The following is a 27927-nucleotide window of genomic DNA, read 5'->3' on the forward strand; positions in this document are numbered from 1 at the left end:
TACTTTTCTTTGAAGGGAACTGAGACCTATTTGGTTGTATAAGGTGATGAGCGACATTGCTCAAAAAGCTAAAAATAGATTTGTGGGCTCCTGACTGTGAAAGCAGGTGCTCTCTGCTGAGTTATTCTGCTTTCTTGCTGAAGAAGTATTAACATACAATGACTGTGGCATGGATCCTAGTTAGGTCCATAAAAATGTACTTCTTCACCAAACCAAATCCACCATCCAAACAAACAAAACCTTTCTTGAGATACTGGTGTTGAAGATCGCCTCCTCCTGCCAGCTGAGTGTGTTCTCATTGTCCCCCACATCTGCCCCATCATGTCTGATGCTGGTACCAGGTTCTTGTCACCATATGCTTGGAACACTACAATAATTAATCTCCTTGCCCTGTCCTCTTCCTTGCCCCCCCAATCCTTTTCGGGTAGTTTTCAGATTAATACCATTATTACACTATTTTAAACATTTTTTCACTCAACAGTTCCATGATGATCTTTGCTTTTAGGCTGGAGCCCTGACCTTCATCTTGGTTTTCAGGATACCTCCCATCTCTCCTTGATGTCTGTCCAGGATCCTTTCCTCCTTCTCGCCAATCCCTGTTGTAGCCAGCTTGGGCCTTGCAGACCGCAGTCACTTTACCATCCTTACTAGCATCCCTGTGGTTTTGTATGTTGTGCCCTACTCTAGAAATGCTCTTCCTTTCCTTTAGCAAGCCCAGCCCTTCAGTCGTGGGTGCTTCTCACTGGTTAGTTAAAATTTGATTATAAGGTATGCTGTATTCTTTAGATTATAAGACTCTTCTGTGGGCTTATTAAATGTCTTGATTCAGAAAATAGGATCACTGCCTAGTATGAGACCACAGTCACTTTACCATCCTTACTAGCATCCCTGTGGTTTTGTATGTTGTGCCCTACTCTAGAAATGCTCTTCCTTTCCTTTAGCAAGCCCAGCCCTTCAGTCGTGGGTGCTTCTCACTGGTTAGTTAAAATTTGATTATAAGGTATGCTGTATTCTTTAGATTATAAGACTCTTCTGTGGGCTTATTAAATGTCTTGATTCAGAAAATAGGATCACTGCCTAGTATGAGATGTGGCGTAAAATTTTTCTTAAATCATATTGTCAGAATGTTGCTGAGATTCTATTATGATTAATAAACAATTAAATTAATATTTTAATGGTTTACTGCTTTCTTCTATGTTTACCTGAAGCAATATCACTTTAGATTTGGCTGTAAGGAAATGTTTACATTTTGTCAAAGATTTTGAGAAATGTAGGGGCACCTGGGTGGCTCAGTCGGTTAAGCGGCTGACTTCAGCTCAGGTCATGATCTCGTGGTCCATGGGTTCGAGCCCCGCGTTGGGCTCTGTGCTGACTGCTCGGAGCCTGGAGCCCGTTTCAGATTCTGTGTCTCCCTCTCTCTGACCCTCCCCCGTTCATGCTCTGTCTCTCTCTCTCTTAAAAATAAATAAACGTTAAAAAAAAAAAAACTAAAAAAAAAAGATTTTGAGAAACGTAAAGTGACTTTGCTTTGAGAACACGAAATTAAATCCAATTACTTATAGAAGAGGAATATTATAAATATATTTGTATATTTATAATTTAGATTTCATGAAGTCATTTTCATGATTGCATTGATAAAAAACAAAGGAAAACAAAACTCAGTCATTTTGTATAGGGTGCTTAAATTTTATGTGGAACTTCCTTTTCATCTATTTTTGTTTTTAATTAAAAATATTTTTTTAATGTTTATTTTTGAGAGAGAGAGAGAGAGAAGACAGAGCACAACTGGGGAGGGGCGGGGAGAAAGGGAGACACAGAATCCGAAGCAGGCTCCAGGCTCTGAGCTTTCAGCACAGAGCCCGATGTGGGGCTTGAACTCAACGAACCGCAAGATCATGACCTGAGCTCAAGTCGGACGCTTACTGACGGAACCACCCAGGTGCCCCTCTATCTATCTATTTTTAAAGTAAGCTCTACACCCAACATGGGACTTGAACTCATGACCCTAAGATCAAGAGTCAGTATGCTATACCGACCGAGCTTAGTATGGAACTTTTGGTGTACATAGTACTTATGAGAAGTTTTTTGTTTTAGTTTTGAGTTTGGAAGAAAGTAGTTGGAGAGAAAATTAAGGTAACTCTAACAGATTTTAATATAGTCAGTAAATTTTTCATAAGAATAATAAAGCGTATTTTGTGTGTGTATATGGAGAAATATATTTAACAGCGAGCAGAGAAACTAGGGAGAAGCATACTAGTTTGATTAAATTTTCGTAAACATTAATATTATCTAGGAGAAAGATAGTTTTTCAAAGGATATATTCCTTATGTTCACCCATTATTAATTTTAGTATGTTGAATTTAATTTTGAGCTTATTAATTAGAGTATTAATGTACTTCCAAGATAAGTTAAATTTTAATTTTCAAGTTTTTTTCTCTTGGTGGTCCAATTTTACTGGTCTAGAATTTGTGTATTAAAAATAAGATATCTTTATTTTTTTGAATAGAGTTTAGGAAATCTTATGAAATTACATTATAATAGAAATGAATGATTAAAAATTCCTATAGAGTTTGTTAGAGAATCTTATTGTTATAGGATTTGAAGAGACTGGGGTTTAAAGATTGAAAGTTAGACTCATAAAATATCACTTAAAGTTGTAAACAACACTTTCAATTTAGGAAAGAAAGATTTCATCTGCATACAAAGCTGCGTTAATAGATATTAGAATAAATCAATTAAAACATACTTTTTTATAATGTGGTAAGGAAAAACTAACATAAACCAAACAATGCATAACATTAGTGAATGTTCTTCTATGAAGTTAAATGCTTTTGATTCAAGACCTGGAAGGTGCTTAAGTCTTCATTGAAATCTTCATATTTATTCTCACCTTGTCTTTTTTATTTTAAGGTGAGAGCTCTCAGTATTAACATCCACACTCACTTTGTGCTGATATTTAGCCAAAACCTAACATAAAATCAGCATGTATTTGCTGGTAGATTCTCTGAAATTTTTCACCACACATTTCATGTTAGAGTCATCCATGCTCCATAGTTCATGAGTTTTTATGGCACTGGAACTTCCCTGTTTAGATATATTCTCTGGTTGTATAGGTAGATTTATTTGCTGCTCTAGTATTTTTCCTTTAAATTTTATCACTGTTTCCTCTTCTTATTTAGGTGGTGTTTCATCTCTGTCACTAGGAAATTTCTATTGATTTATTCTGTTTACGCTGTTTTTCCTTTCAAATTCATCGTTTGCACTCTGGGAAACTTTGATTATTTTTAAAAAGGTCATCTTTACATTGTTTGGGTCAAGCCAGGTTTGGTGGAGGGAGAGGACAGTGCCCATCCATTGTCCACCCATCTCCCACTCATGGCTTTGTGCAAGAGGAAAGATGAGAGAGAAAAAGAGGGATACCCCATTCAGTCTACGTTTAGAAACATGGAACGGAATAAATATCATGAAGAAAATCCAGGCCTAACTTGGTTATACCTCAGGAAGTAATTCATGGGCATCTAAAATAGTCTGCCAAGGTTTCCATTATTTTTACTTAATTAACTCAAAGCATGCTTAGTAAGAGCCTATAATCTTGAAAAGCATTTCTCGTTTTGATCTGACTGAAAGGTTTTTTGTTGTTGCTGATTTTTGCTGATCATAGCCTACTTTAATACGATGCAAAGCATCAGAATTAACAAGGTACAAATTGACTCAGTAAACCTGCCATACTAGGGAATAGACAAATCTGAGGAAGGATGTAGAATATGGGATGAAAGATTATTCAGCTTTTTAAAACAACAAATAACCAAATATTTTGCTTTTGAGCTGGTTGTTTTTCACTGTTTTGATCAAGAAAATGTAATATCCCTTGCTGTTACAGGTTTTGCTGGAGCTAATGGGTTTCTGTAGTGAACAAATTCATACGTCTACTCAAAGTATCTTTACTGAAGTATTGAAGAAGGGAAATAAAATGGTTCATGGGGTGAAGAAATGGTCAAGAGGGAAGGTGTCTTTCCTGGCACTGTTTCTCATGGAAAAATATATTCTGCAGTTTGGGATTCAAATTTGTTACTACCAAAACTCCAGGAATAATTTACCACCAAGAGCATCCAGTCTAAAGAAAATTAATACCATCTGTATAAAGACTCAGTGATATTATGGCATCAAATGAATGTGCTTCATATAACTCTATCATCTTTTTATTTAGAGGAGAAGTCCAAATTGTTGATGACGAATGTTGGAGTTATTTTGATGCAAATTACTTAAAGAGACTTAAAATATAAATATGTTTTCAACAGAATTTTGAAGGATAAAAGATAAAGATAGTTAAAATACTTGATTTTTCCTCATTGGTGTTCAAGTCTGTATGGTAAATTATATCTTAGGCTCTCTTCTCTCTTTTGTGATATTAGCCATGTGTCATCCTGTACCTCAAAGGGTAAAGGAGCAACTTGTGTGTTCTTTATCTCCTCCTTCCCCTTGCCTGTGTTCTTTGTCTTATGAGCTCCTTGGAGACTCATAGTTTCCTTAGTAGGTTGCCTGGCAGTGACTGGAGAATGAGATAGCTATGCTATAAAAGGCTCTTCCTTCCCTGGCCTGGCCTTTTCCTGGTACTTAGCCCTTTTCTGTCCTTCGTAATGCGGATGTGCATAGGATACGGTCCCATTTCGTTAAGGACATACATCCTCCATGTGCTAGTGGATTGATCTTCCTTTCAGTTGGGTCAGGTCTGAAGGGTCTTTTTAACCTTCTGTTATCTGGCCACCTAGCGAATAAATATAAGAATTAGTCCTATAACTATACTCAGCAGTAATCAAGATTTTTAGTTTTTTTGGTTCTGTTTTTGGCCCAAACATGCTTTTGTGGTTATCTACTATATCTAACTGTATAACAAACTGCCTTAAACTTAGTGGCATGAACAGTAACCCTTTTATTATGATCATGGATTCTTTGGGTCAGCAGTTTGGGCAAGACGCATCTAGGGTGTCTGTCTTTGCTCACCAATGTCTGGGCCTCAACTGGGAAGACTTGAATGGCTGGGTAATTCAAACAGTTGGGGCTCCCCTTCCTAGTTGGCTTACTCACACCCATATTGAGCACCTTGGTGTGGGTAATGGGAAAATTGGGCTCAGCCGAGTGCCTGTGTGTGGCCTTTCCAATGTGATGGTCTTAGGTGGTTGAATAAGCCTTCCAAGAGAACCAGGTGGAGCCTTCGTGGCCTCTGTGACCTAGCCCCAGAGGTCACACTGAGTCACTTCTGTTGCATTCTTCTAGTTACAAGTGAATCATTGGCCAGCCCAGATGCAGGGAGAGGGGAATGAGACCCTACTTTTTGATGGGACAGTGCAAGGTCACATGGAAAAAGACCATCTAGCATGAGGGACATTGTAGCAGTCATCTTGGAAATTTATGCAAAAGAGGAAACTACATCTTGATATTTTGATTCTACAATGCCAGATTTTTATTCTGTGAATCATTCAAATGTCTTGTAAAAAATTTAGTATTATGTAGAAAAGACTTTAGATGATTGCCTGATTATTCTCCTTTTAACCTGCTTGTGTTGCTATCTGACTTTTTATATGACTTTTGTATAACTGAAGAATCAAAGGATGACTGTTCAACAGTCTCATACCCTTAATCTGAGAGGCTAAAGACTGTAAAATTGTGCTAGTTTATTACAAGGAGGAGCAAATTGTCACCATGAACTTTGCAATCAACACGGCATTTAAACCAGGAAGATAAAAGAAGAGACATGTTAAAATAATGGCAATTTTTGTGTGTGTGGAAAGTAGTCTTTTAGATAATGTGTGAAAACTCCCCTTAATGCTGGTGACTATGCTGATTCCACATAGTATGCCCCAGAGGGCCACACATTGGGGTTTTAGCACTGGCTTTCCATCACCTTAATAGTGAGGGTAATGGGGCAGCATCATGTGTTCCACCGAGTGCTGAGTTATCATGACCTTCTGTGTTGGAGGAAAGAAAGTTAATGTGACAACCTGGGAAGTTACTTCACCTCACTAGGTCTAGATTTCATATCTGTAAAGTGTGGGGTTGAAATCTCTCCTGGCTATATAATGCTTTGAGTTTATTGTTCTTGCACTTACCTGGGACTGGAATAAGGCAGTCATATGGCAGCTCAAAGTTAATATTAAATTTGGAAGTACAAGGGTCATTCAGTTAAGTTTTAGAAAGTTATTAAATTATAATCACCTGGCAACATTTATACACCTGTATTAAATAATCCCAAAGGTGAAATAGAAATACTGGAAGAAAACTCTGGATTAGGTAAATTTTTTAAAAAGATGTGGGCATCATTCTTAAATTTACAGTATTTATAAATCATAATACTTAGTATGAAATATCGTAGGTAAAATTTTTAGTTTTATTCTTTTGAGTCAAAAACCTGAATTTACTCATTCAGAGCCTGAATTTAAATTACTAAATAACACTTTAATAAGAAATGGTGCAATAGAGGTTCTGGGGCTTTGTTCCTTAAGTTTTTAAATTTATTAAAATAACGTTCATCCCACCTTTTTGTAATCCACCGCATATATAGTTATGTCCTTCTTTTCATTACTCGTATTTTTTATTTGTCCTTTCTTTTTTCTAAATTAGGCTTGCCATGGTTTATCAATTTCATAATATTTTTTTTTTTTATGTTTGCTTATTTTAGAGAGAGAGAGAGAGAGAGACAGAGTGCAAGAGCGCAGGGGCAGAGAGAGAGGGAGACACAGAATCTGAAGCAGGCTCCAGGCTGGGAGCTGTCAGCACAGAGCCCAGTGTGGGGCTTGAACCCATCAACTGCGAGATCATGACCTGGGCTGAAGTCAAAAGCTTAACTGACTGAGCCACCTGGCACCCCAGTTTCATAATCTATTTATTTATTTATTTATTTATTTATTTATTTATTTATTTATTTCAACGTTTATTTATTTTTGGGACAGAGAGAGACAGAGCATGAACGGGGGAGGGGCAGAGAGAGAGGGAGACACAGAATCGGAAACAGGCTCCAGGCTCTGAGCCATCAGCCCAGAGCCCGACGCGGGGCTCGAACTCCCGGACCGCGAGATCATGACCTGGCTGAAGTCGGATGCTTAACCGACTGCGCCACCCAGGCGCCCCTCATAATCTTTTTAAACAAGGTTTATTGATCTTCTCTGTTGCTCTGTTGTTACCCTTTTGTTTCATTAGTTTCTGGTTTTATCTTTATTTCTTTTGTCCTTATTTCTTTTTCTTTTCTTTTTTGAGTTTTTTTTTTTTTTTTTTTTACTTTTAAAGTTGTATGCTTAGCTCCTTAATATTTTAGTCTTCCTTTATGTTATTCATTCTGTGGTTTGTATAGTTGGCTTATAAAAAATACATGCTTTTTCTTTTTTTTTTATTTTTTTCTTTTTTTTATTTTTTTATTTTTGGGACAGAGAGAGACAGAGCATGAACGGGGGAGGGGCAGAGAGAGAGGGAGACACAGAATCGGAAACAGGCTCCAGGCTCTGAGCCATCAGCCCAGAGCCTGACGCGGGGCTCGAACTCACGGACCGCGAGATCGTGACCTGGCTGAAGTCGGACGCCCAACCAACTGCGCCACCCAGGCGCCCCACATGCTTTTTCTGACTGACCTTTTTGGAGTCAGGTTGAGCAGGCGTCTGTCTTCCTGGAGATGCTTCCTCCTGGAGATGCTTCCCCCAGAGTGAAGGAAGAGTGAGGAAGAGTTACCTCAAGTAGCAGTGCATGAATAAATGTTCTTCCCTGGGAATCCTCACTGCAAAGATTCTGTGAATATGGACTTCAGAATGGTATTTTCTGGAAGCTGTGGCACAAGAATAGACAAAACAATTAGAAATACATTCAGGCATATTATGAAATAAATAATACCCATATGTGCCACCTATATGACATCAGTCTAAAATTTAGTCACCAGAAATGGAATCACCAGAACCCAGTTTTTTCCCCCTCATTGCCTCTGAGAGTGAAAAAAATCAGTGAGACAAAGAGCCTATGTGTTTTAAACAAACTGAAATAATTTTTCCATAGTGTTTTGTTAATGGTACTGTTTATGATTTAGTTACTTTATTACCTGAAAAAACATCTACCAACAATAGCATGTAAATGTGACAACAGATGCTTGAGTCACTTGATTATGGATTCCAGATTCTTCAGTCTTGTTATTTAGAAGACCAGTGGCTTTAGATATCATTTAACTTTTTTAAAAAGTGTTTATTTATTTATTATTTTAAAAAATGTTTATTTATTTATTTTGTGTGAGAGTGAATGAGTGCAGGTGTGCGCGTGTGCATATGAACGGGGGAGGGGCAGAGAGAGAGGGAGAAAGAATTCCAAGCAGGCTCTGTAGAGCCCAGTGCAGGGCTCTATCTCATGGGAGATCATGATCTGAGCCTAAATTGAGAGACATTTAACTGACTGAGCCACCCAGGTGCCTCTCATTTAACTTTTTAAAATGGCATCTATTAGATATATTGTTAATCCTTGAATGTTTTTCTCCTTTTATAGATGAATAAGAGATAGCATTGTATTAGCTCCTAGAATATTCCACATATATATGTTGATTTTATTATTTAATATGATTATATGGTAAACTTCTATTTATTTGTTGAGGCAATGAACAACTAGAAAGATGAACCAAAAGTTTAAAAATCAGATATGGAGATTAGAGAGAGTGAGAAAGAGCACTCAAGAGAGCAAGAAACAAGCTCCCTGAGCCTTGTAAGTGGCCCTTGCACACTGGCTTGGCCATTGGTGGGGGTACAGAGGGCCAGCCTTTAGGGAGAATGTGCTCACAGAATTCAGGAGTGCAGATGCTTGTGTGGGGTTTTTATTTAAAATTAAAATAGATTTACTTATTTTTTTTTAATTTTTTTTTTCAACGTTTTTTATTTATTTTTGGGACAGAGAGAGACAGAGCATGAACGGGGGAGGGGCAGAGAGAGAGGGAGACACAGAATCGGAAGCAGGCTCCAGGCTCTGAGCCATCAGCCCAGAGCCCGACGCGGGGCTCGAACTCACAGACCGCGAGATCGTGACCTGGCTGAAGTCGGACGCTTAACCGACTGCGCCACCCAGGCGCCCCTAGATTTACTTATTTAACTGGAGGCCACCCAGTTCCTCAAATACTATCAATAAATAAGTGTTACTGTATTGGTAACCACTGTGTTATAACCACCACTACATGAGAATACGATAAAGCATTTTGAATTCAGTTCCTCAATATCAGATCATAATCTATGAATATGTTTTGTTATTCTGTGTATAGTTTTTCTTTATCCTTGCCCTTTGTTAGAAATTTAGTGTGATAACTGCCATTAAAATTATATCTCACCTTCAATTAAAGTTTGAATTAGGAATTTCATTCCAGAACAAAATGGGTCAAAGCCATTTAAAAAAGAAGGTGCTTAATATTTTGACTTAAAAGCATCTTTAAGGGGCGCATGGGTGGCTCAGTCAGTTGAGCCTCCACCTTCGGCTTGGGTCATGATCTTGTGGTTCACGGGTTTGAGCCCCATGTCGGGCTCTGTGCTGACAGTTCAGAGCTTGGAGCTTGCTTTGTGGATTCTGTCTCCTTCTCTCTCTGCCCCTCCCCTGCTCATAGTCTGTCTCTCTCACTCTCAAAAATAAAGGAAACATTGAAAAAAAACACCTTTAAGCATTACATGTTTTATTGTATTTAATAATATTTATTTAATCTAGCCCATATGATAATTTTTTCTAAGGGAAGGGGGTCAGGCGGTCCACTTCTTATATATGTATAGATAGCAAGAAATACCTGCTGCCTAGTAGGTAGAGAAATGCTGGTCAGATATTTTAATCATATCTTTTAAAATGGACAGTTCCACAATAAATTTGCCTTAGTAGAGAATCTTTCTTTTAAGTAATTAGTGCCAAAGCTTTAATATAAAAAAGCTTTAAATATAGTGACCGAAGGGTCAAGGAACTGGTATATTGGAAATGTGATTTACCTGCTTTATGGAGGACTGTAAATTGGTGACTCCCTAGCCATTCTTGGCAAGCTGGCGAAATATCTAATAAATGGTAAAATCATTGAACACATGAGCTAAGAACAGTCTTTTGAGAAATACGGCATCTGGATTTCCCTAAGAGGAGATCTTATTTCACCATGCTTTCAGAATTATTCAGAGGCTGAGTGGGGATGTGGATGAGAAAAACAGGAGATGCACTTCTGCCTGTATTCTAGAAAAAGATGTGAAATAGAAGTGTGACAGACTTTAAAAGAAGAAAGTTCTAAATTCCCAGGATATCACTATTCATTTTCATATGCGAGTGCAAAAATGTTTTCTAAAGACAGATGCAAATCATTTTAGCATGATCTTTTACCACTGCCTCTTTCTATTAATTAGGCAATCATCAAGAGAGAATTTGATCATGAAGGGTCCAAATAGAACAATTTGCTATTTATGTAAGGACACAGGAAATACTAAGATAGCTGTGTGGAAGATTCACATCCAGGAAACTGGTAGCTGTGGGGGGAAAAAGTTGCTTTGATTTTAGTAGGTTGGTTAAGTCGTACATATTTTTAGCAGGACGAGAAAAGAGAGAGAGAGTTGCATGCCACTATTTGAAAAGAATGTGATACAACAAAAACTATTTTTAATCTGTGGTGGGGAAGAGGAAAATTCATGCTTTTTAATGGTTATGAACTTAGAAAATTAATTCCTGCAAAGCAGAATCTTCACTGCTAGAATAGAATTTGGCTTTGCAGTTTTTGTTATGTTAAAACTTATTCAATAAGCAGAATTTTAGTATTCAGAATTCACTGCAATTTAGAGTTTGCAATAGAAATGCTAAATTAAAACCTATTTTAAGATATAACCTCCCTCAAAATTTTTAAAGAATTCTGAAGTTTTGAAATGGTCTAAAAATGTAACTCTAAAGATTTGAAATCTCCTCATGTTTTTCTAACTGGATAGATCTTTCTTAGATAATGCATTGTGTCTCTTAATGCTCAGAAAAGATTCTTTCCTTGGTCAAAAGAAATCATTCCTAAGATTTTATAATTCCGCCAAATATGGCTATGGAGGAGGCTATATTTAGGAAGTTAATCTCCCTATGCATGTATTTGGTAATAGTATAATATGTATAAAAGAGGGCTTAGAAACTTTGGTGTTAGGTGCTATTGAAATGTATACTGCCAGTATATTTCTGTCAATAGAAAAATCACAATTGGCAATGGGCAAATGAAGCATTCTGTCTATAAATGGGCACAGAGTCCTTTCTTAGCCCACAATAATTAAAATGAGCGTATTATGTTTTAGGAAGAAAATCTTTTTAGAGACAGCTAAATATGCTACCTCAAAAGAAGTAATCAGATTGTGGGATTTAATTAAAGACCCTTTCATCACTCTTCTGTGAAGGCATCTATTGATACTTTGGACAAACAAAAAGCTTCTGGAAGCAAAATTTTGCATATGGAGCCCTGATTTCCCTATTGATAACTTGCTGTAAAATTAGAATTAGAAAAGGGTTTATTGGAGAAAATAGCAACCCCTCTTTAGTAAATAACCTAAGATAAACAACCTTTAAGAATGAATTTGAAAGATGACTAAGTATAAGAAAATGTTTTAAGCACTTAAAATCAGCTCACCTCCTGCCCCCTCCTCCAACCTTTGATTGAAATATGGTTTGTGTGGGACTCCCCAACTAGCCAGGGTGGGTCAGTCTCCCTGAAACATGTAAGGCAGGCATCTCAGTCCTTTGCCCCTCGCTGGAGGGATAAGGCAAACCTCCTTGCCACTGTGGCTACTTGCCACTCTAGTGATTGGAAGGTAGGGGTGGGGACAGGCAAACAGTCTGAGAGGGTGTGTGTGTGTGTGTGTGTGTGTGTGTGTGTGTGTGTGACATCAGGAAACCTGGTTGTGAGCACTGGGGGAGGGCCAGGCAGCTCTAGGCTGTGAAGGGAGCAGGAGCACAGCAAGAGAGCAGAAGCCTGGAGGCTGGTGAGTGAGAGTGGCCAGGGGTGTGTAGATGGACACCCGGATTTCCGTCTGCTGCCTCCTCTTATTATATGAAGGATCTTTAGCAGAGAGCTGTTAGAGCCACCATAGCACTCACCTCTCATTGGACTTTTGTTCACAAGGAATTTTGTTTCATTGAACTCCCAGTCTTTCTGTGTCAGAAACACCCAGTGGCATGGGACTTAGTTCAGTTGCCTCACACAACTGCTTCTGTTAGTTTTGCCCTTAAGTAAACATCAGTTCTTATTTTTCATCACATTTGGGGAATTTTCAGCCATTATTTCTTAAAACATTCTTTTTTTTTTTTAATTTATTTATTTTTGAGAAGAGTGAGACAGAGTATGAGCTGGGGAGGAGAGAGAAAGAGGGGACACAGAATCTGAAACAGGCTCCAGGCTCTGAGCCGTCAGCACAGAGCCCATCGCGGGGCTCGAATTCACGGACCATGAGATCATGACCTGAGCCAAAGTCGGACGCTTAACCAACTGAGCCACCCAGGTGCCCCATTTCTTAAAACATTCTTATTGCTCCTTTCTCTCTTTCCTGTCCTTCTGGAACTCCCAGCTGGTGGGACTGGTGGTGTCCTGGAGCTTTCTTAGTCTGTGCTGATTTTTCTTCATTCTCTTTTCCTTTCTGCTTCTCAGACTTGGTGGTATCAGTTGGCCTACCTTCAGGTTTGCTGATTCTTTCTTTTGCTTACTCAGTGAAAATTTCATTTATTTCTTGTACTTTACAAACCCAGAATTTCTATTTGGTTCCTTAAAAAAAAAAAAAAATCATTCTTGTCTACTTACTGATAATCTCTTTTGAGCGAGACATCATTTTCCTTTAGTTCTTTGTACATGGTTCCCTTGAACTCTTTGAGTATATTTAAAATAGTTCACTTAAAGTCTTTGTCCAGGGGTGCCTGGGTGGCTCAGTTGGTTAAGCATCCAACTTTGGCTCAGATCATGATCGCACGGTTTGTGAGTTCAAGCCCATGTTGGGCTCTGAGCTGTCAGCACAGCTTTGGAGCCTGCTTTGGATTCTGTGTCTCCCTCTTTCTGCCCCTCCCCTGGTTAAGCTCTGTCTCTCTTGCTCTCTCTCTCTCTCTCTCTCTCTCTCTCTTTCTCACTCTCTCTCAAAAATAAATAAACATTTATAAAATTAAAAAAAAAACAAAGTCTTTGTCTAATTAGACCAATGTGTGTGCTTCCTCAGGGACAGTTTCTATTAGTGGCCTTTCTCCTCTGTATATGAACCATATTTTCTTATTTCTTTACGTGCTGTGTAATTTTTTGTGTGTGGAAAAATAGATATTTTTAATATTGTAGCGTGGCAACTCTGGAAATTAGATTCTCTTCACTCACCAGGGTTTGTTGCTGCTTGTAGCTGCTGTTGCTTGTTTTGTGACTTTCTGTGCCAATTTTGAGCAGTCTGTATTCTTTGTCGTGAGTCAACGCTATCTCTATTCTATTAGCTTAGTGTCTCTCTAGTGATCGGATAGGCATTGATAACTCCGCCTTAGCCTTCACCTCCTGCATGCACAGAACTCGAGGGTCAGCCAGAGGTGAGAGTTTAAAGTTATCTCAGGGCTTTCCTGAGCAGATACTTAGGCCCATGCCTGCACTTGACTATCTAGATTCCCAGGACTATGTCTGATCCTTTTAGTCAAAAGCTCTACCACTGAGCTGTACCCCCTGTGTGATCTTTTTAAAGCGTTTGTTTGACAAAGCATCTCAATCCCCAAATTTTCTTCCCAAGCTTATTGGTTAGTTCATTGTTTACTCCAACAGTTATTTATTGTCCCAGGCAGCAGCTACTAGTATATTTACTTTTGAGTGTTTTTGACAACTCCCTCGGGCAGCCGCCTCAGCTTTGGTAGAGTCCCAAGTTAGGAGAGCTGTGGCGGAGCCTGGAGCCCTTCGAGCTGAAGCGACCAGGCAGATCACAACACACAACCACACTTCTTTCAAAACAAACTCCACTCTGCTTCTTCTGGTAATGGTATCTGTACTGGGAATATGGACTTTTTTCTTCAAGGCTCTTTGCTGAGCTGGAGAGCCGGGGATGGTGCCAGGGTAACTTATAATACCACAAAGTGGCCGGCTTTTCCTGCTGAGATCTAGCTGTTTTTTATTAAGTGTTCCCCTGGTTCCCCTGGTTGCTGCAATATTTTGGTGGTTTCCCAGGTTTAACAAAGTTGATTTTGACAGTTTTGCCAGTTTATTTGATGCTTTTATGGAGCAATGAACTTTTGGAGTTCTCTACTCTGCCGTTTTCACTAATGTCGTTTACCATCTGACTTTGATTTTATATAGGCTGCTATCAACTTCAAACAGAAACTGCTTAATTTAAACTCAGTCTAGCTCTAAACCTTTCCTGATGAATCTTTCTCACTAATATATATTTCTCAATGTATATATATTTCCCTCTCTCTCTCCCTCTCTCTCTCTCTCTCTCTATATATATGTATATAATAGACTATGGTCTATAGGCATATCTAGAGCAATTTTATTGATTTTTTTCCAAGTTAATATAATCAAAATTTAAGATCTGATGTCTTTTTAATAAGATTCCCTTGCACAACAATAAATAAGATAAAGCTTAGAGAATCCTAACAATTGCTGCAAGGTTCTACTTTCCCAGAACTTATCTAATTTCTAAATAAATAATGTTCACTGCATCTCTTGTATGTATTATTTGATTGATGACTGTCTTATCCACCAATCTAAGAATCCTCTAATACAAAGACAGTCTCTGTTTTTATTCATCTCTACCCCTAACACTAGGCCTGATGCCTGGCACATAGTACGTGCTCAAGAAACGTTAGTAGAATGAATGAATAACTATAGGGGCTGTTAGATGAAACACTATGGAGTGAAGACCTTGATGACTTGAATTATCTAGACCTTTAAAATCGTAGAGTTACAGGAAATCTTCCTGGGTCAAAGAGTACATATTCAGGTTTTATCCTTCGTTTTTGTGGCTTACTTAGAAAGTACTAAACGCCATATCCTATAGGACCCATCTCTTGTAATCACTTTCTGTTAGACTTTAAGGATAAATTTTTTCTCTGTATTTAAATGAATACAAAATGCTCTTAGGTCATATGGTATCTTTAACAAAAAGAGTGAAATCTAAATTAGAAGTCTAGGGTTTTAGCATTCTGAGCCTCGGAACTGTCAGCTTTGTGAACAGGTTAAGTTTTTCATAACCTTCTGTCACCCGCTGATTATGCTTGTTCGGGGACATTGGCACAGAAAATGAAGGACGATGGATGTCCCCCTTGGCTCTGTAAGGGCCATTGCTGTTTCCAGGGAGGATAGAAGATGGTTTACCCGCGTTGTCAGTGTAAGTCCGTGATACTCTTGAAGGAACAGTTCTTACTGGGTATTAGAAGATACCTTTAGGTCTGAATTTCAGATTTTGTTCCGGTTTACTTCATGTATATGGAAGTAAATATACTTAAATCTATTAAATCTACTAAATATAGTTTTTTTTGTTCCTGTCTTTGTTATTTAGTGTGAATGACCTAAGTCACTATGGTTAATTGGCATGTTTTATTGGCACACCTATTTACCTTAACCAATTCAAGTTATAAAGATGAGCTTTATTGTTCATTTTGTTTATTGCGGTTATCCACTGTACCTTTTTTTGGTTTTTTATTAAGATGTAATTCCCATGCTGTAAAACGCACCCTTTTAAAGTGTACATTTCATTGGTTTTTAGTATATTCACAGTTGTGCAACTGTCACCACTATCTATCTAATTCTAGAACATTTTCATCTTCCCTGAAAGAAATATCTTGCCCATTAGCAGTCACTCCCAGCCCCTGGTGACCATAAATTTACTTTCTGTGTCTTTAAATTGCCTATTTTGGACAGCTTATATAAATGGAATCATACCCTATGTGGTCTTTTGCAACTGGCATGTTTTGCTTAACATAGTGTTTTCAAGGTTCTTCCTTGTTGTAGGATGTAGTATCAGTACTTTATTCCTTTTTATGGCTGAATAATGTTTCATTATCCAGATTTGCCACATTTTGTTTGCCCATTCATCACTTGATGGATATGTGGGTTATTTCCACCTTTTAGCTATCATGAATAATGCCACTGTGAACATTTGTATATATTTGTGTGGACATGTGTTTTCACTTCTCTTTGGCTATAAACCTAGAAATGGAATCGATGGGTCATATATGGTAACTCTGTGTTTAATTTTCTAAGGAATTGGCAGATGTTTTCTAAGGTGGCCCAGGTGACTGTTTAAAGTTCACAAAACAAAGGACTGGCCTACTCACACTTCTTTATTTAGAAAAAAATTTTTTAATGTTTATTTATTTTTGAGAGAGAGAGACAGAGTGTGGGGGGCGGGGAGGGGCAGAGAGAGAGGGAGACACAGAATCTGAAGCAGACTCCAGGCTCTGAGCTGTCAGCACAGAGTCCTCTGCGGGGCTTGAACTCAAGAACCCTGAGATGATGACCTGAGCTGAAGTCGGATGCTTAACCCATTGAGCCACCCAGGCGCCCCTGCCAAAGCATGCACCCCCGTGGAGCACTGTGTCTGGAGGGCCTGGGATATTCCCTGAAAAGGGTCAGAGACCCTTATTAAACAATGACAAAAGATTGAGAGCTTTTAGTATGCTATCTAATGTGAATTGCAAAGAGGAGGATACGCAGCATGTTTGCACACTTATTTTGCTACAAACCACTTTTCAAAGGGCAGCTTACAGGATGTAACACGCTTCCATTCCCTGATGCAAGTCTGTTTTCCAAGTGAGAAACTGAGGTCTAGGGAGGCAAAGTCTCCATGTTAATTAATTTCGTAATTGCTGAGGGAGCACCTCCCACCTGCTAACCTCAGTGTTAGGCACCAGGGAGACAATGACAGCAATATGGGACAGGCGACTCCAGCACTGGGTGAGTAGTAAGTAGAGAACAGTGCATTGAACCTGGGGCACCTGTGGATGTGACAGTAGACCAGTTGGAGAGACAGATTTTGATTCTGTGAGTAATAATTGAAGCCAGGGACTGGATGAGAGCACCCTAGGGATGAGGAGGCAAGGATAGACCATCAGTATTTAAGGGTGCACAAAGAGCAGCCCCAGATGGAGACCAAGGAGGAAAGGGGAGGAAGAATTGGGACAGGCCAAGGACTGCCTTCTGATAGTGCAGAGAAGCAGCACAGGCCACAGAGGCGGAGGCTTGTGTTCTGAGTCCTGCCTGCCTTGCTCACAGGTTATGTGACACTGGCTACGTGTTACTCTAATTCGCAAAGGTTTGATTCATAAAAGGGCTATAATTGTAAACCTACTTTATCAGCTGGTAGTGAAGCCTTGATAAAGTTTGCATGGTTCGAAGGATCATACTTGGCATACACGAAGTGCTCAGTAAACACTGGGTGATAGCATCATTCTTATTATCAAGAAGAGGACTTGGAAACACCTGCCGTGTTCAGGATCACGGACGTTGTGGGTGACCTTGGCAAAAATCCACTTCAATGGAGTGACAGTTCGAGGAGTGAGTAGGAAATCGAAGAGTAGAGGCTTTGAATTTAGACATTTCCTTAAGGTTAGTTATGAATGGTTTGGCAGAGGACTGTTGCTGGGGACCAGGAGGACAGGTTTAGGAGAAATCGATAGGAGAGGTTTGAGCACACGTAACTGCGGAGAGTGAGAGGCTGGGGAGCTGGCAACGGTGAAGCTCAGCAAGGGCTGGGGATAATTAGGAAACAAACAGCTTAGGAAGGCGCACGGGATCGGCCCCAGAGCGAAATTGCCTTATGCCAGGACTTGCCTCAGAGCATCCAGATACCAGGGCAACTGAGACTGGCACGTTCCTGAAAATCAGGGTTCAGTGCACCATTGTGGCATTCTCTGCATAAAGAGAACATATGTCATACGTATCCTGAAAGGGCTCCTGGGAAGACAGGCAAGAGTCAGAGCATCTTGGTAAAGTCTTCTAACACCCTGGGAGTCTCCTTGGAATGCAGATTCACTTTGCAGTCATTATTAACTTAAAAGGAAAAAAAAAAAAAAAGCCTCCCAAATTTCACTCTGAACTGCAGCCATTGGCGCCTGTCCTGATTTCCCCGTGCACGGATGCATCTGCCAACACTCCCTCCTCCTCTGGTAGCCGTTGATGGGTTGTTCTTCCCGGTGTCCTGTATGAAGCAGGAGGAATTCCTACTCTCCCCCAGTCTTAGAGGGTTGGGGAAGCCCAGGCCTCCCAAAACTTACAGAGAGGGGGATGCTCTCTGTTTCCTGACACAGGAGCTAGTTGAAGTTAAGGAGCCTACTCCATGCTTGAATCCGAAGGAGCACGCGGAGCATGTGGATAGCTGGTGCACACCTCCACTGCCCTGTAGGGCCGAGTGTGCAACTCCAAGTCTAGGCTTTGTTTCCACACTTCTTTCAGGACTCCCCAAGGAAGGCCTGCATGGTACCTCCCATAGGCTCTCAGGGACTGTCAGAAGGCCGAGACCTCTCTTTACAGATGGAGAAATGTTGTGGGAGGCAGCTAGCACAAGGACGCAGAAGGGCCACATGATTCTGAATTTAGAGCTGGGGTCTTCCGGCCAGAATTTGCCTAGTGTGCCTCCTCCCTCAGGACCTGGAACGGGGCTCTTTGGCGATACATGCTCCTAGTTTATTCCCTTTTCTTTTTGTCTAAAAAACATTTAATGTGGGTTAGAGTATGCTTTTGATTATTTCTCCATTTAACTTGAGGAAGTAACCTCACCGGTTCCTATTTTTGTTCCCGTCATTTTGAAGCCAGGGAAGACTTCCTGAGTAGATGGAAGAACACCCAGAGTTTGAGGGAGTGCTCCAAGGGCACGAATACTTGCGGCTGAGAGAAAACAGTGGCCCTCCCTCGACTACTGCAGGCAAGAGCCAGTATTGGGAACAGCTGTGTTTAAAAGTCTTCTAATTGTTATTTATTCTGTCTGTGGATCTGCAGTCCAACAAATGTATGAATAGGACCTTTGCTGATCGTATCTCCTTGTTTTGATCAGAACTGCTGTAAATAAGGGGGCTATAGCGTGCTGTTTGCTTAAATTCCTATTGCTTTTACCACGTTCAGTGTTTTTTCTTTTGATACAGCCTACTTCAGCCTCTGTTCATTTCTAAGAAGTTGAATGTAGTTAACCTAGAGTTCTGGAAACCCCCTGAGGGACTACGTCTCAGGTCTATGAACCCTGTCGCCTCTCTGAAACCTGAGTCCCTGGTTTTCTTATGCCTCATAGAACCCTCCTGAACTTCAGCATGTACTGAATTGTCTCAGTAAGTCTTCTCCTCTTCAGTAGTTCATGTGTCATTAATGGCATTGTTTCCAAGACCCAAGCAAGAAATCTTGGAAGGATCTTTACCTCCTTTTTTGCTCACCTCCAGCCTGCATTTGATTACTCCCATCTTCTGAGATGTGTATTCTAGTGAAGTCAGCCTGCACTCTTTCCTCTGTGTGACTGCAGGTGGGGGTGTGGGGCCTGTCTCTTTACAGGAATGCTTCTGCTTGGAATTCTCTTCATTTTGGCTAGCTCCCAGCCCCCCACCCACATGTCACATCTTCAGCAGAGCCCTTCCTCCCTGAGCCCCCTTCCCAGGGAGATGTCTTTCCTTTGTCCTCTGGATTGCTATTTCTTCTTTCACTTCAATCTGCATGAAATTATTTGGTAATTTTGTATTTGCGGGTTTGACTCTTGGGCTAGATTATGGGATCTTTGAGGATAGGAATCCAGTTTGTACTTAAATATGTGTTTGGCACATGTCAGCACAAAAACTAGAGGCTACATTTAATTGACTTGAATTTAGAAAAAGATATATGGGATCAAAGAGGAACCATTAAATGATGCTTATTATTTCTTGGTTGATCTCTTTTTAGTCTTTTTTTTTGTCTTCCTTACTCGTTTGCTTCTCTCACTTAGAAAGAAGTACATAAAAGTTCTGTTCCTATAAAAACAATTTAAATATAGTCTTTCTGTATCAACAGATAGAATAACCTGGTATCTAATAACTAGATAATGGTTACATTATCACTGTTCTGTCCAAACTCAGTTTCATTAACATCTGTTGACATCATAGAGACAAGGCATCCTCTTAGAGGCTGAGGGTCCAGGTTCCAGGCCTAGTGCTGCCATTTATGACCTGAATGACCTCAGCTATGTCTCCAGTGTTTCTTTAGGCTCTGTTTTCTCCTTTATAAGAGGAGACTAATAATACCTACCTGATAACGTTGTTTTGAGGATTAGATGAGATATTGGATATGAAAGGGTCTTGTATAGTGTAAGACATAGAGTAAATTCTGATATAGAATAACTTCTCATGTGATTTTTAAGTTGAATCTGAATTTATATACATTAGTTAATTAGGCCTGGATTTGATAATCTGTCTACTAGTTGGTTTAAGTAGTATCATCTGTAAGCGTGTGTGATATTTCAAGAACTCAGTTTTCCAAATCTTTCTCTATTTCATGTCAGTAATATCCTTTTTTGGTATTAACGCCTTAGGAATATTATTTCAACTGATTGTTCTATAAGACCATTGGACTGAAATTTTTCTTCTCACTTAAAAATTTTTGGAATTCTCATTATTTCTCTCCCATGTTTTGGATAATATTGAATTAATGGTATCATTTTTTTAAAGGTTTTATTTATTTTTTTAGAGAGAGTGTGCAAGCGAGGGAGGGGCAGAGAGAGGGGGACAGAGGATCTGAAGCGGGCTCTGCACTCACAGACTGACAGCAAGACCCTGATGTGGGGCTTGAACCCACGAACCACAAGATCATGACCTGAGCCAAAGTTGGACACTCAACCAGCTGAGCCACCCAGGTGTCCCTTAATGGTATTGTTCAAAAAAAACTTGGTAATAAGATTTAGCAGTTTTTGGAGGTATTTGTTTTCATCTCGGCATGAAGACAAGAAGAGATGTTTCATGGTTATCATTATTTTGTTTGGCATTTCTGCCGAATTTTCTCTCCATCTATTGCCGTTCTCCTTTGGGAAGGGGCCTCCACTGCATAGTCATATGCTGGTTTGTATGGGGTGAGCATGATACCTGGTTGGCACCAGGATATGTAGGAGATCTAGAACATAGTCTTCCCTTGCACATGTCTTTAAGGTGTAGGAGAAACGAATTTGAGGTGCGATCTGTAACTTACCGGTTGTAGACAGAATCTAAAACCCAGTTCTAGTCAAGGGGAAATCGGCCTGCCCTGTTGTCCTGCCTTGTTGGCTGTGCCAAGTCAAAGGAAAAGGAAGAGCCCATTGGAATGAAGGGTTTTTTTTTTCTCCCTCTTTTTTTCTTCCTTTTCTTGTTTTCCTTGTTCTATCCATTTTTTATGGTAATATGAGCTCTAAGGTAGAATTTATAGTTAGTACTATTTGGCTGTGCGAATTCATAGTTTTGCTTTTCCTTTAAGGTTGATTTCAGTGCCACTTCCTGCGAAGAAACCATACTAGTTACACACTGCCTCCAAGAAAATGGAATGTACCTAAGTATTGTTAGACAGGGGGAGTACTTTATAGTGGCTGCAGCTCAGGACATTCTTGGATGAAGGACTGAGAAAGAGGAGCAGAGTAGACCCAGGGGAGAAGGCCACAGCCCTCCTCTGAGATGTACTTTAATTACCTAGCAGGGACCGCCGCATATGAGAGCCTTGTTCCAGAACACTGGACATTGTAAGGATTTTTTATGTGGGGGAGGGGAAAGGGTATGTTAAAATCTCCTATGAAGAGTTTTGTCGAACATTCATACCTAGTTAGTTAAATAGGAATCCACAGTAGGCCGTCATTGAAATACATAGCACATTAATGAGGCTGAACAGTAGGGTTATACAAGGAGAAGTCTCCCTCACCATCTCGGCCCCTGCCCCTCAGTTTCCCTCCCCACAAGTGTGTGGTCCCAGAGACGGTCGATGGATGTGCCTGCTCTTTGTAGACACATAGCAGCATATGACAATAGTGTTCATCACTTTGCTTGTTTTTCACCTCACGCTACTTCCTGGTATTTTCCAAGTCGGTCTGTGAAGACTTTCTCATTCTCATGGCTGCACAGTACTCCACTGTATTGATGTATAATTTATTTGAGTGGTTTCCTCTTAAGGGACATTTAGGTTGCTTTTCATCTTTGATTATTACCAAATGATCCGGAATGAAGGAACTGGTTTTTAAATTCTCTTCCTGGTTTGAGAAAGCTGAACTAATAGGATGTGCTGTATTGATATGATTTTAATAGTTTGTCCTAGAAAAAAGAATAAAAGAAACTATGTAGACTCTCTGTTTCCAAAATAATAGAAATCACATCTTAAAGCTTAAATGCTTAAAGCAGAACTAATAAGGACCTAAGAACCACAAAAATGGTCTAAAAATGTGCAGCTTCAGTACGTCTATGCAGGCAGCTACGCCCAAGTGTATGTACTATGGAAGAGTTGAGCATGTGTAAGAGATGTTGTTGGTGTCGTGGTCCGTGAATAAAGGAGGGAGCTACTGCGCAGGCAGACCTTTGTGTCCTCTGAAAAGACCAAGCAGTGATAAAGGAGACCTAGATGCCAGCAAACTTCAGTGACCCACACACAGTTCCAATACAGCGCGGCCATTGCTCTATGGGATACGTGCAGGCACTGTGGCAGCACGTGCTCTGGAGCGACGTCTAACTCAAGTGTGGCAGAAACAGGAGAGGTTTGCCCTGAGGAGGGGCCTGCTAAGCTGAGCCTTGAAAAATGTGTTTGGGGTGTATAAGTTAGCTATGGGGTGGAATAGTGTAGGGACCGTGTTCTCAGGGAGGAAACAGCAGCATGCCCAGAGACCATCTAGTCCATTGGAGGAACTTCAAAGTGTGTCTGAGGTGGAGTGGGGAGAGGAGGCCTGCAAGGCGGTCCCGGGTCAGGATATCCACAGCTCTCTGTAAGAAGTAAGGAGTTGGGACTTAGCAATGGGAGGCCACTGATACTGGGTGTGTGAAGTAACCTGCCTTGTGTTTGTAAGATCTGCCAGGAGGAGAAGGAGCTGGGAAGGGACGGGAGCTGGGAAGGGAGCTGTTGCAGTCATCCGAGTGAGGGGCGATTGCTGGACATAGGTGTGGAGGCAGAGACACAGCCCTCTGGTTGTTTAGTTAAAAAAGAATTAAAAATCGTGCATTTAATACACACATCTTTATGAGCTTTCCGTATTGTTTCTTTTGAATAAACCTTAGAAGTGGAATTGCTGAGTCAAAGGAAATGAGATTTTAAAATCTTTTAGTAATGTAGTCAAATCGCTTCCGTAAAGGCTTTACCAATTTTCAGGTCCGCTGGCAATTCGGACACTGCCAGCTCCCCACAGCTTTACCGTCTCTGAGTGTTACCGTTGCTGGGAATGGACATCAGTCTAATAAGCGGGAAATACATGTCTTTCCTCTGTTTTAATTTGTTTCCATGAGTACTGGTGAGCTTGAAGTTTTTTCATGTTTACCTATGAATTATATTTCCACAAATTGCGTATTCATGTTTTTATTTTTCTCTTCAACCGTTTATCTTTGCCTTTTTGATTTCTAGGGGCTCCATAAATGTTTAACCTTTTGTCTTTTATATGTATTGCCCCTATATGTTCTGATGTTCCTCTGATTTGTTATTCTGCTTACTTTTGTTCAGGTTGTTTTATTGAGCAGAAAGATTGTGTTTAAATGCAATGAAATGTTTTGCTCATGCTTTCTGCCTTTAGTTTAGTACCCAGAAAGTCCTTCCTCAACCCTGGGTTATATAAATATTGGAATTCGTATAAAATATTCACATTTACTTTCATCTTCTACCTTCAAATACTTAATTGATCAGGATTTTTTTGGTGTGAGATGTGTTGTGGGAATCTACCTTTTTAGTTCCCAATGGTTAAAGAAAAAAGTTAAAATCTTTTTTTCTGAAAGCAAAAATCAGGAAACTTCTCCCAAGTCTAGCAAAGAATTCTTAGGCAGTTTGTGTGGGGAGGCAGTCTCAGAGACTGGATTTAGAAAAATTGGTATTTCTGAGGATTTTGATACTATTTTACATGGTCAAAAGAATCCAATACATGGGAAAGTTCAGCTCATAACATATTGCCCACAGTTAATACGGGGTTGCAATCTGCATTTCATCAACTCAGAGTTATCCTTTCTCTTTGACACATTAATTAACGTTGGAATGACTTTTCAGATGGATGGTGGCTCTAATTTTTGTGTATTCATAGGTTCCTTTCTACACAGGACATCCAAGATGACCCATTCTCTTGACTAAGGCAGAGGAAATAAGATCAACACCAAAGATTGTAGAGTCTTGACCCTCAGTGCTGAAGCAAAGCCTCAAAATGACTCAAGAAATCTTAGACAATAAAATGCCACAGTCCCTGACATTCATCATTTTGGCAGCAAGATAAACATTTTCTAAACTTTTAGAAACAAATATATATGTGTACACACACACACACACACACACACACACACACACACACACATTAACACTCTGGAGCTTGATTTATTTTTCCTGAGAAAAAGCACTGCCATGTTGTGCCTGTTTAGGAGAGAATGAGAGAGGAGTCTGGTGACGGGACAGTTTGTACATGCCCTCTGGGGCTGTGCTGTTCCTTTTAGTATATGCCCTTGGCTCTCCAGTGAAGCCTTGCTTCCCAGGAAGTGCTGTTTGCAAGAGTCTGAGGTGTGGTTTGGTGGCTTTCAGGCCACCCAGATGCCATGTGTATCTGTTTGATAAATTCTGTGGTTTGTCTGTTCTGTGTTTTGCCATCTTGTTTAAGAAAAAAAAATGAAAAAAGCAAGCAAGCAATGATATGTTAAATGTTTATCATTTTACATGAATTTATGGAGAATCTAAGTGTAATTGCACTCCTGAAACAACTAAAGGAATTTTCTTGAGGTGATTTGGTCTTTTTTTGAGGATATAAATATCAACTATGAAACCGTACGTTAAGATTTTCTAAATACTTTTTTTTTTCAGCGTGCTAAGCAATAGTTTTTCAAAAAGAAAGGTTATAATTGGCTACTCTTTGCGTATCCGAGATCAATAAGAGAAGGTGTATTGGGAAGTCATCCTTTTTTAAATTATGGCACAGGTTTTCTGCTATTATCCAAGTAGAAGTATTAACCCTTAAATCTTATCTTTATAGTTCAGGCTTTCCAGCGTCAGCTGGATTTGGGGTTGGATAGGTCTTTATTGCGGGGGCTGGTCTTTGTACAATAGGATGTTTAGCAGCATTCCTGGCTTCCACTCCCTAGAAGATAGTAGTATTCCCCCCACGACCAGGGCAATTAAAAAATGTCCTTGCAAACCTTGTAAAATATCCCCTTGGGGGCATATAATCCCTGGTTGAGAACCACTGTTGTCATCAATGCAGAGAAGGTGAAGTTGGTCAGATCAGGAATTAGTTCTCTTCAGGGCAGTAATAGGCCACTGGAAGAATCCCTTTACCTGGACTTCAGTGGAAAAACAATGAAATCTCATAGCACTGAAAGACACTGATTAACAAGTTTCAATATAACAATATTGAAAATGAAATCATTGAACTGAGACCTGAGGATAGACTTGAAAATCTGGGAGGTTATTTTCTAGAGAGACTGATCTGATGTGGGCTTCAGTTGATTCCAGGCAAAGGACAGGAATCATATGGCACTTCTATGGTAAATCAGTTATGGTCGTTAAATTTAGTTGTTTGCTGCGCTAATGGCATAAATCAAAGAACAGGATGCTTCTTTCCGAAAATATCCTCCTGCCCTTCTAAACTGTGCTGGCTATGCAAGATTTGCTGGCCTTCTGTGGATGGTTGACCTATTCAGATGAAACACCCACCTGCTGTGAAAAATCTGGAAAATCAACCAAAGCCTGTAACAAAACCCTTACTTGGTTGTGTGTTTTAATGACTACACGTTATACACTTGACTAGAAATTAGTGGTGTGTGTTTTCCTCTCCTATGGTTCAATTTCCACTGTTGCCGATTTTTAAAGGTGCTTCCTTTTTATTAACACTGGTAGTACAGGTCAAACAAAAGATAAAAGAGCAGACTCAGTCTCTGGCAGAGAATCTTAATTTTAGGATATATATACATGCATATAATACATATATAATATGTATATATTATACCTATGTATTTATACATACAATATGTATATATAGGACATGAATTATTATATATGTATAATGTATGTATATATGTATTATATATGTGTATATATCATATGTGTATAATTTATGTAAATGTATAATATATATATAAAATATATTACCATTTTATGTTGGATTTTTTATAGTGTAATAGAAATTACTTTATGAAAAATAGGTCTGAAAGGTGGCAGTTGGTTTGTAATTTGATGTTCCATATTAAAATTTAGTTGTCTTACATAATTTTGAGTACTGCTTTCAACCTTAACTGCCTATCTAATGCAGTGTGTTAATTCATTGTTAAATATATTTTTATTAACTACTTAGCTGGAGTGAATTATAAATCCCCTGCCAAAAACATTGCTTTGCTTATATTGGACAAGCGATTAGTCATGTTTGGATCTGTTTTTAAAAAACATTTTGATGATTTTAAAAAGCTTTCAGATAATTACATTAGGGATGAACTGTTTCTACACTGTATAAATTGCCCTTTAATGCATTTTTAAAGGACTGTAAATAATAATTAGAACTTATAATTATAGTCAACTTTCAGTGATCATTGCTAATAAAGGAAAGAAGAGGTATTGTAGAAAACAAAAAAGCACTTGGAAAGAAATGCAAGACACCTAGCTGTCCTTAGTGTCTCTCTGTCCAGCCTGCACTGTTAATATACAGTAGGAGTTGACCGGCCAGTTGGGGGGGGGGGAGGGAAGCCACAGACTCGGAGAAAACTATCCACTTGTGGAAGACGGTGTATTAATGTTTTGTTTTGTTTTTTTCTAGCAGATTTTCATTAGCTCTTGTCTGAATGCATTTCCATATGCAATCAAGAAATAGGAACCCATTTTTTATTGCCTACAATAAGTACAAAGATAGCATTTAGAAACATTTTGATGAAACTGATGTCAGACTCTATCCTCACTGGATGTCTTGTGGAAACACCTAGAACAAAAAATGTCCCCAGGGCCTCTCTTCCCTTTGCCTCTTCTTTTGTTAATGCCCCTCCCAGGCATGAGTTCTTTATATCAAGGATTTACATTCTGCTTACCCCTTCCATATTTGTGACTGAAAAAAGAGACAGCTGACACTGTCTAAAAATTAGAGCAGAAAAATTCAGCAATATGAGAAAAATGTATGCAAGTGTTTGAGGGAGGATATTAGTCCCGTCTCTAACTTTTATTCAACTTAAAAGCAGATTTAATAGCTATCCATAGTTTGTTTGAATTATCTGACCTTGTCGCTGTCTAAATATAGACATTTCGAGGAACACTGCGGACCCATGATTTATGTTTTGGCTTCCTTCAAATCAACTAAGGCACATATGTGCTTGTGCAAATGTTGGAAATCTAGTTCTCACTGTAGATAGCACCAAGGGTGAACGGGTGATCCCACACTCTTTCTCATCATGTTTTCTTTCAGGGCCATAGCTGAATAGCTATTGCAATTTGGATAGATCCAAACTACTAGTGTTTAGTCTTCTAGAGCTTCTAGGTCCATTGATTTAGAAACAAATATAGTTTATTTATTTAGTCTGTGGATTTTTCTTTTTAAATCCTTACTTTAGAAGAGTCTGTTGGTTACATTTATTGGGATGTGGCAGTAACGAGGCTGAAGTCATGACTGATCTCTGCATCCAGCTCTTAGCTTTGTCCGATTCCATTATTGTATATTGTGGTGCCTCTAATGAGGTGGTCTTTGGGGGCCGGGGCCAAAGAGAGCATCCTTCCATTCCACAGATTCTTGTGACTATCTGTTGTGCTGGGCGAACAAGGTGACCACAAACACATAAGTCAATGAGAAAAAACGATCAGGTAAGGGCATGCTGATTATTAAAATTAGGTGAGGC

General features: G+C 39.4%; 1 protein-coding gene across 2 annotated transcripts in view; it reads left to right on the top strand.

Moving 5' to 3' along the window:
• PLCL2 (phospholipase C like 2) overlaps positions 1–27927 on the top strand; it is a 190943-nt gene that overhangs the window by 32662 nt on the left and 130354 nt on the right. Inside the window, exon 1 of one of the 2 annotated variants that reach the window (XM_043595477.1) lies at positions 15143–15320. The exons of the other annotated variant lie outside the window; for it this stretch is intronic. Coding sequence (XP_043451412.1) covers positions 15243–15320 — 78 coding nt within the window. The 5' untranslated portion in view covers positions 15143–15242. Of the gene's footprint in view, positions 1–15142; positions 15321–27927 lie in introns of those variants that run through there. 2 annotated transcript variants of the gene reach the window in all.

The sequence above is a fragment of the Prionailurus bengalensis genome, chromosome C2 (genome assembly GCF_016509475.1).
Source record: "Prionailurus bengalensis isolate Pbe53 chromosome C2, Fcat_Pben_1.1_paternal_pri, whole genome shotgun sequence".
Classification (NCBI taxonomy): domain Eukaryota; kingdom Metazoa; phylum Chordata; class Mammalia; order Carnivora; family Felidae; genus Prionailurus; species Prionailurus bengalensis.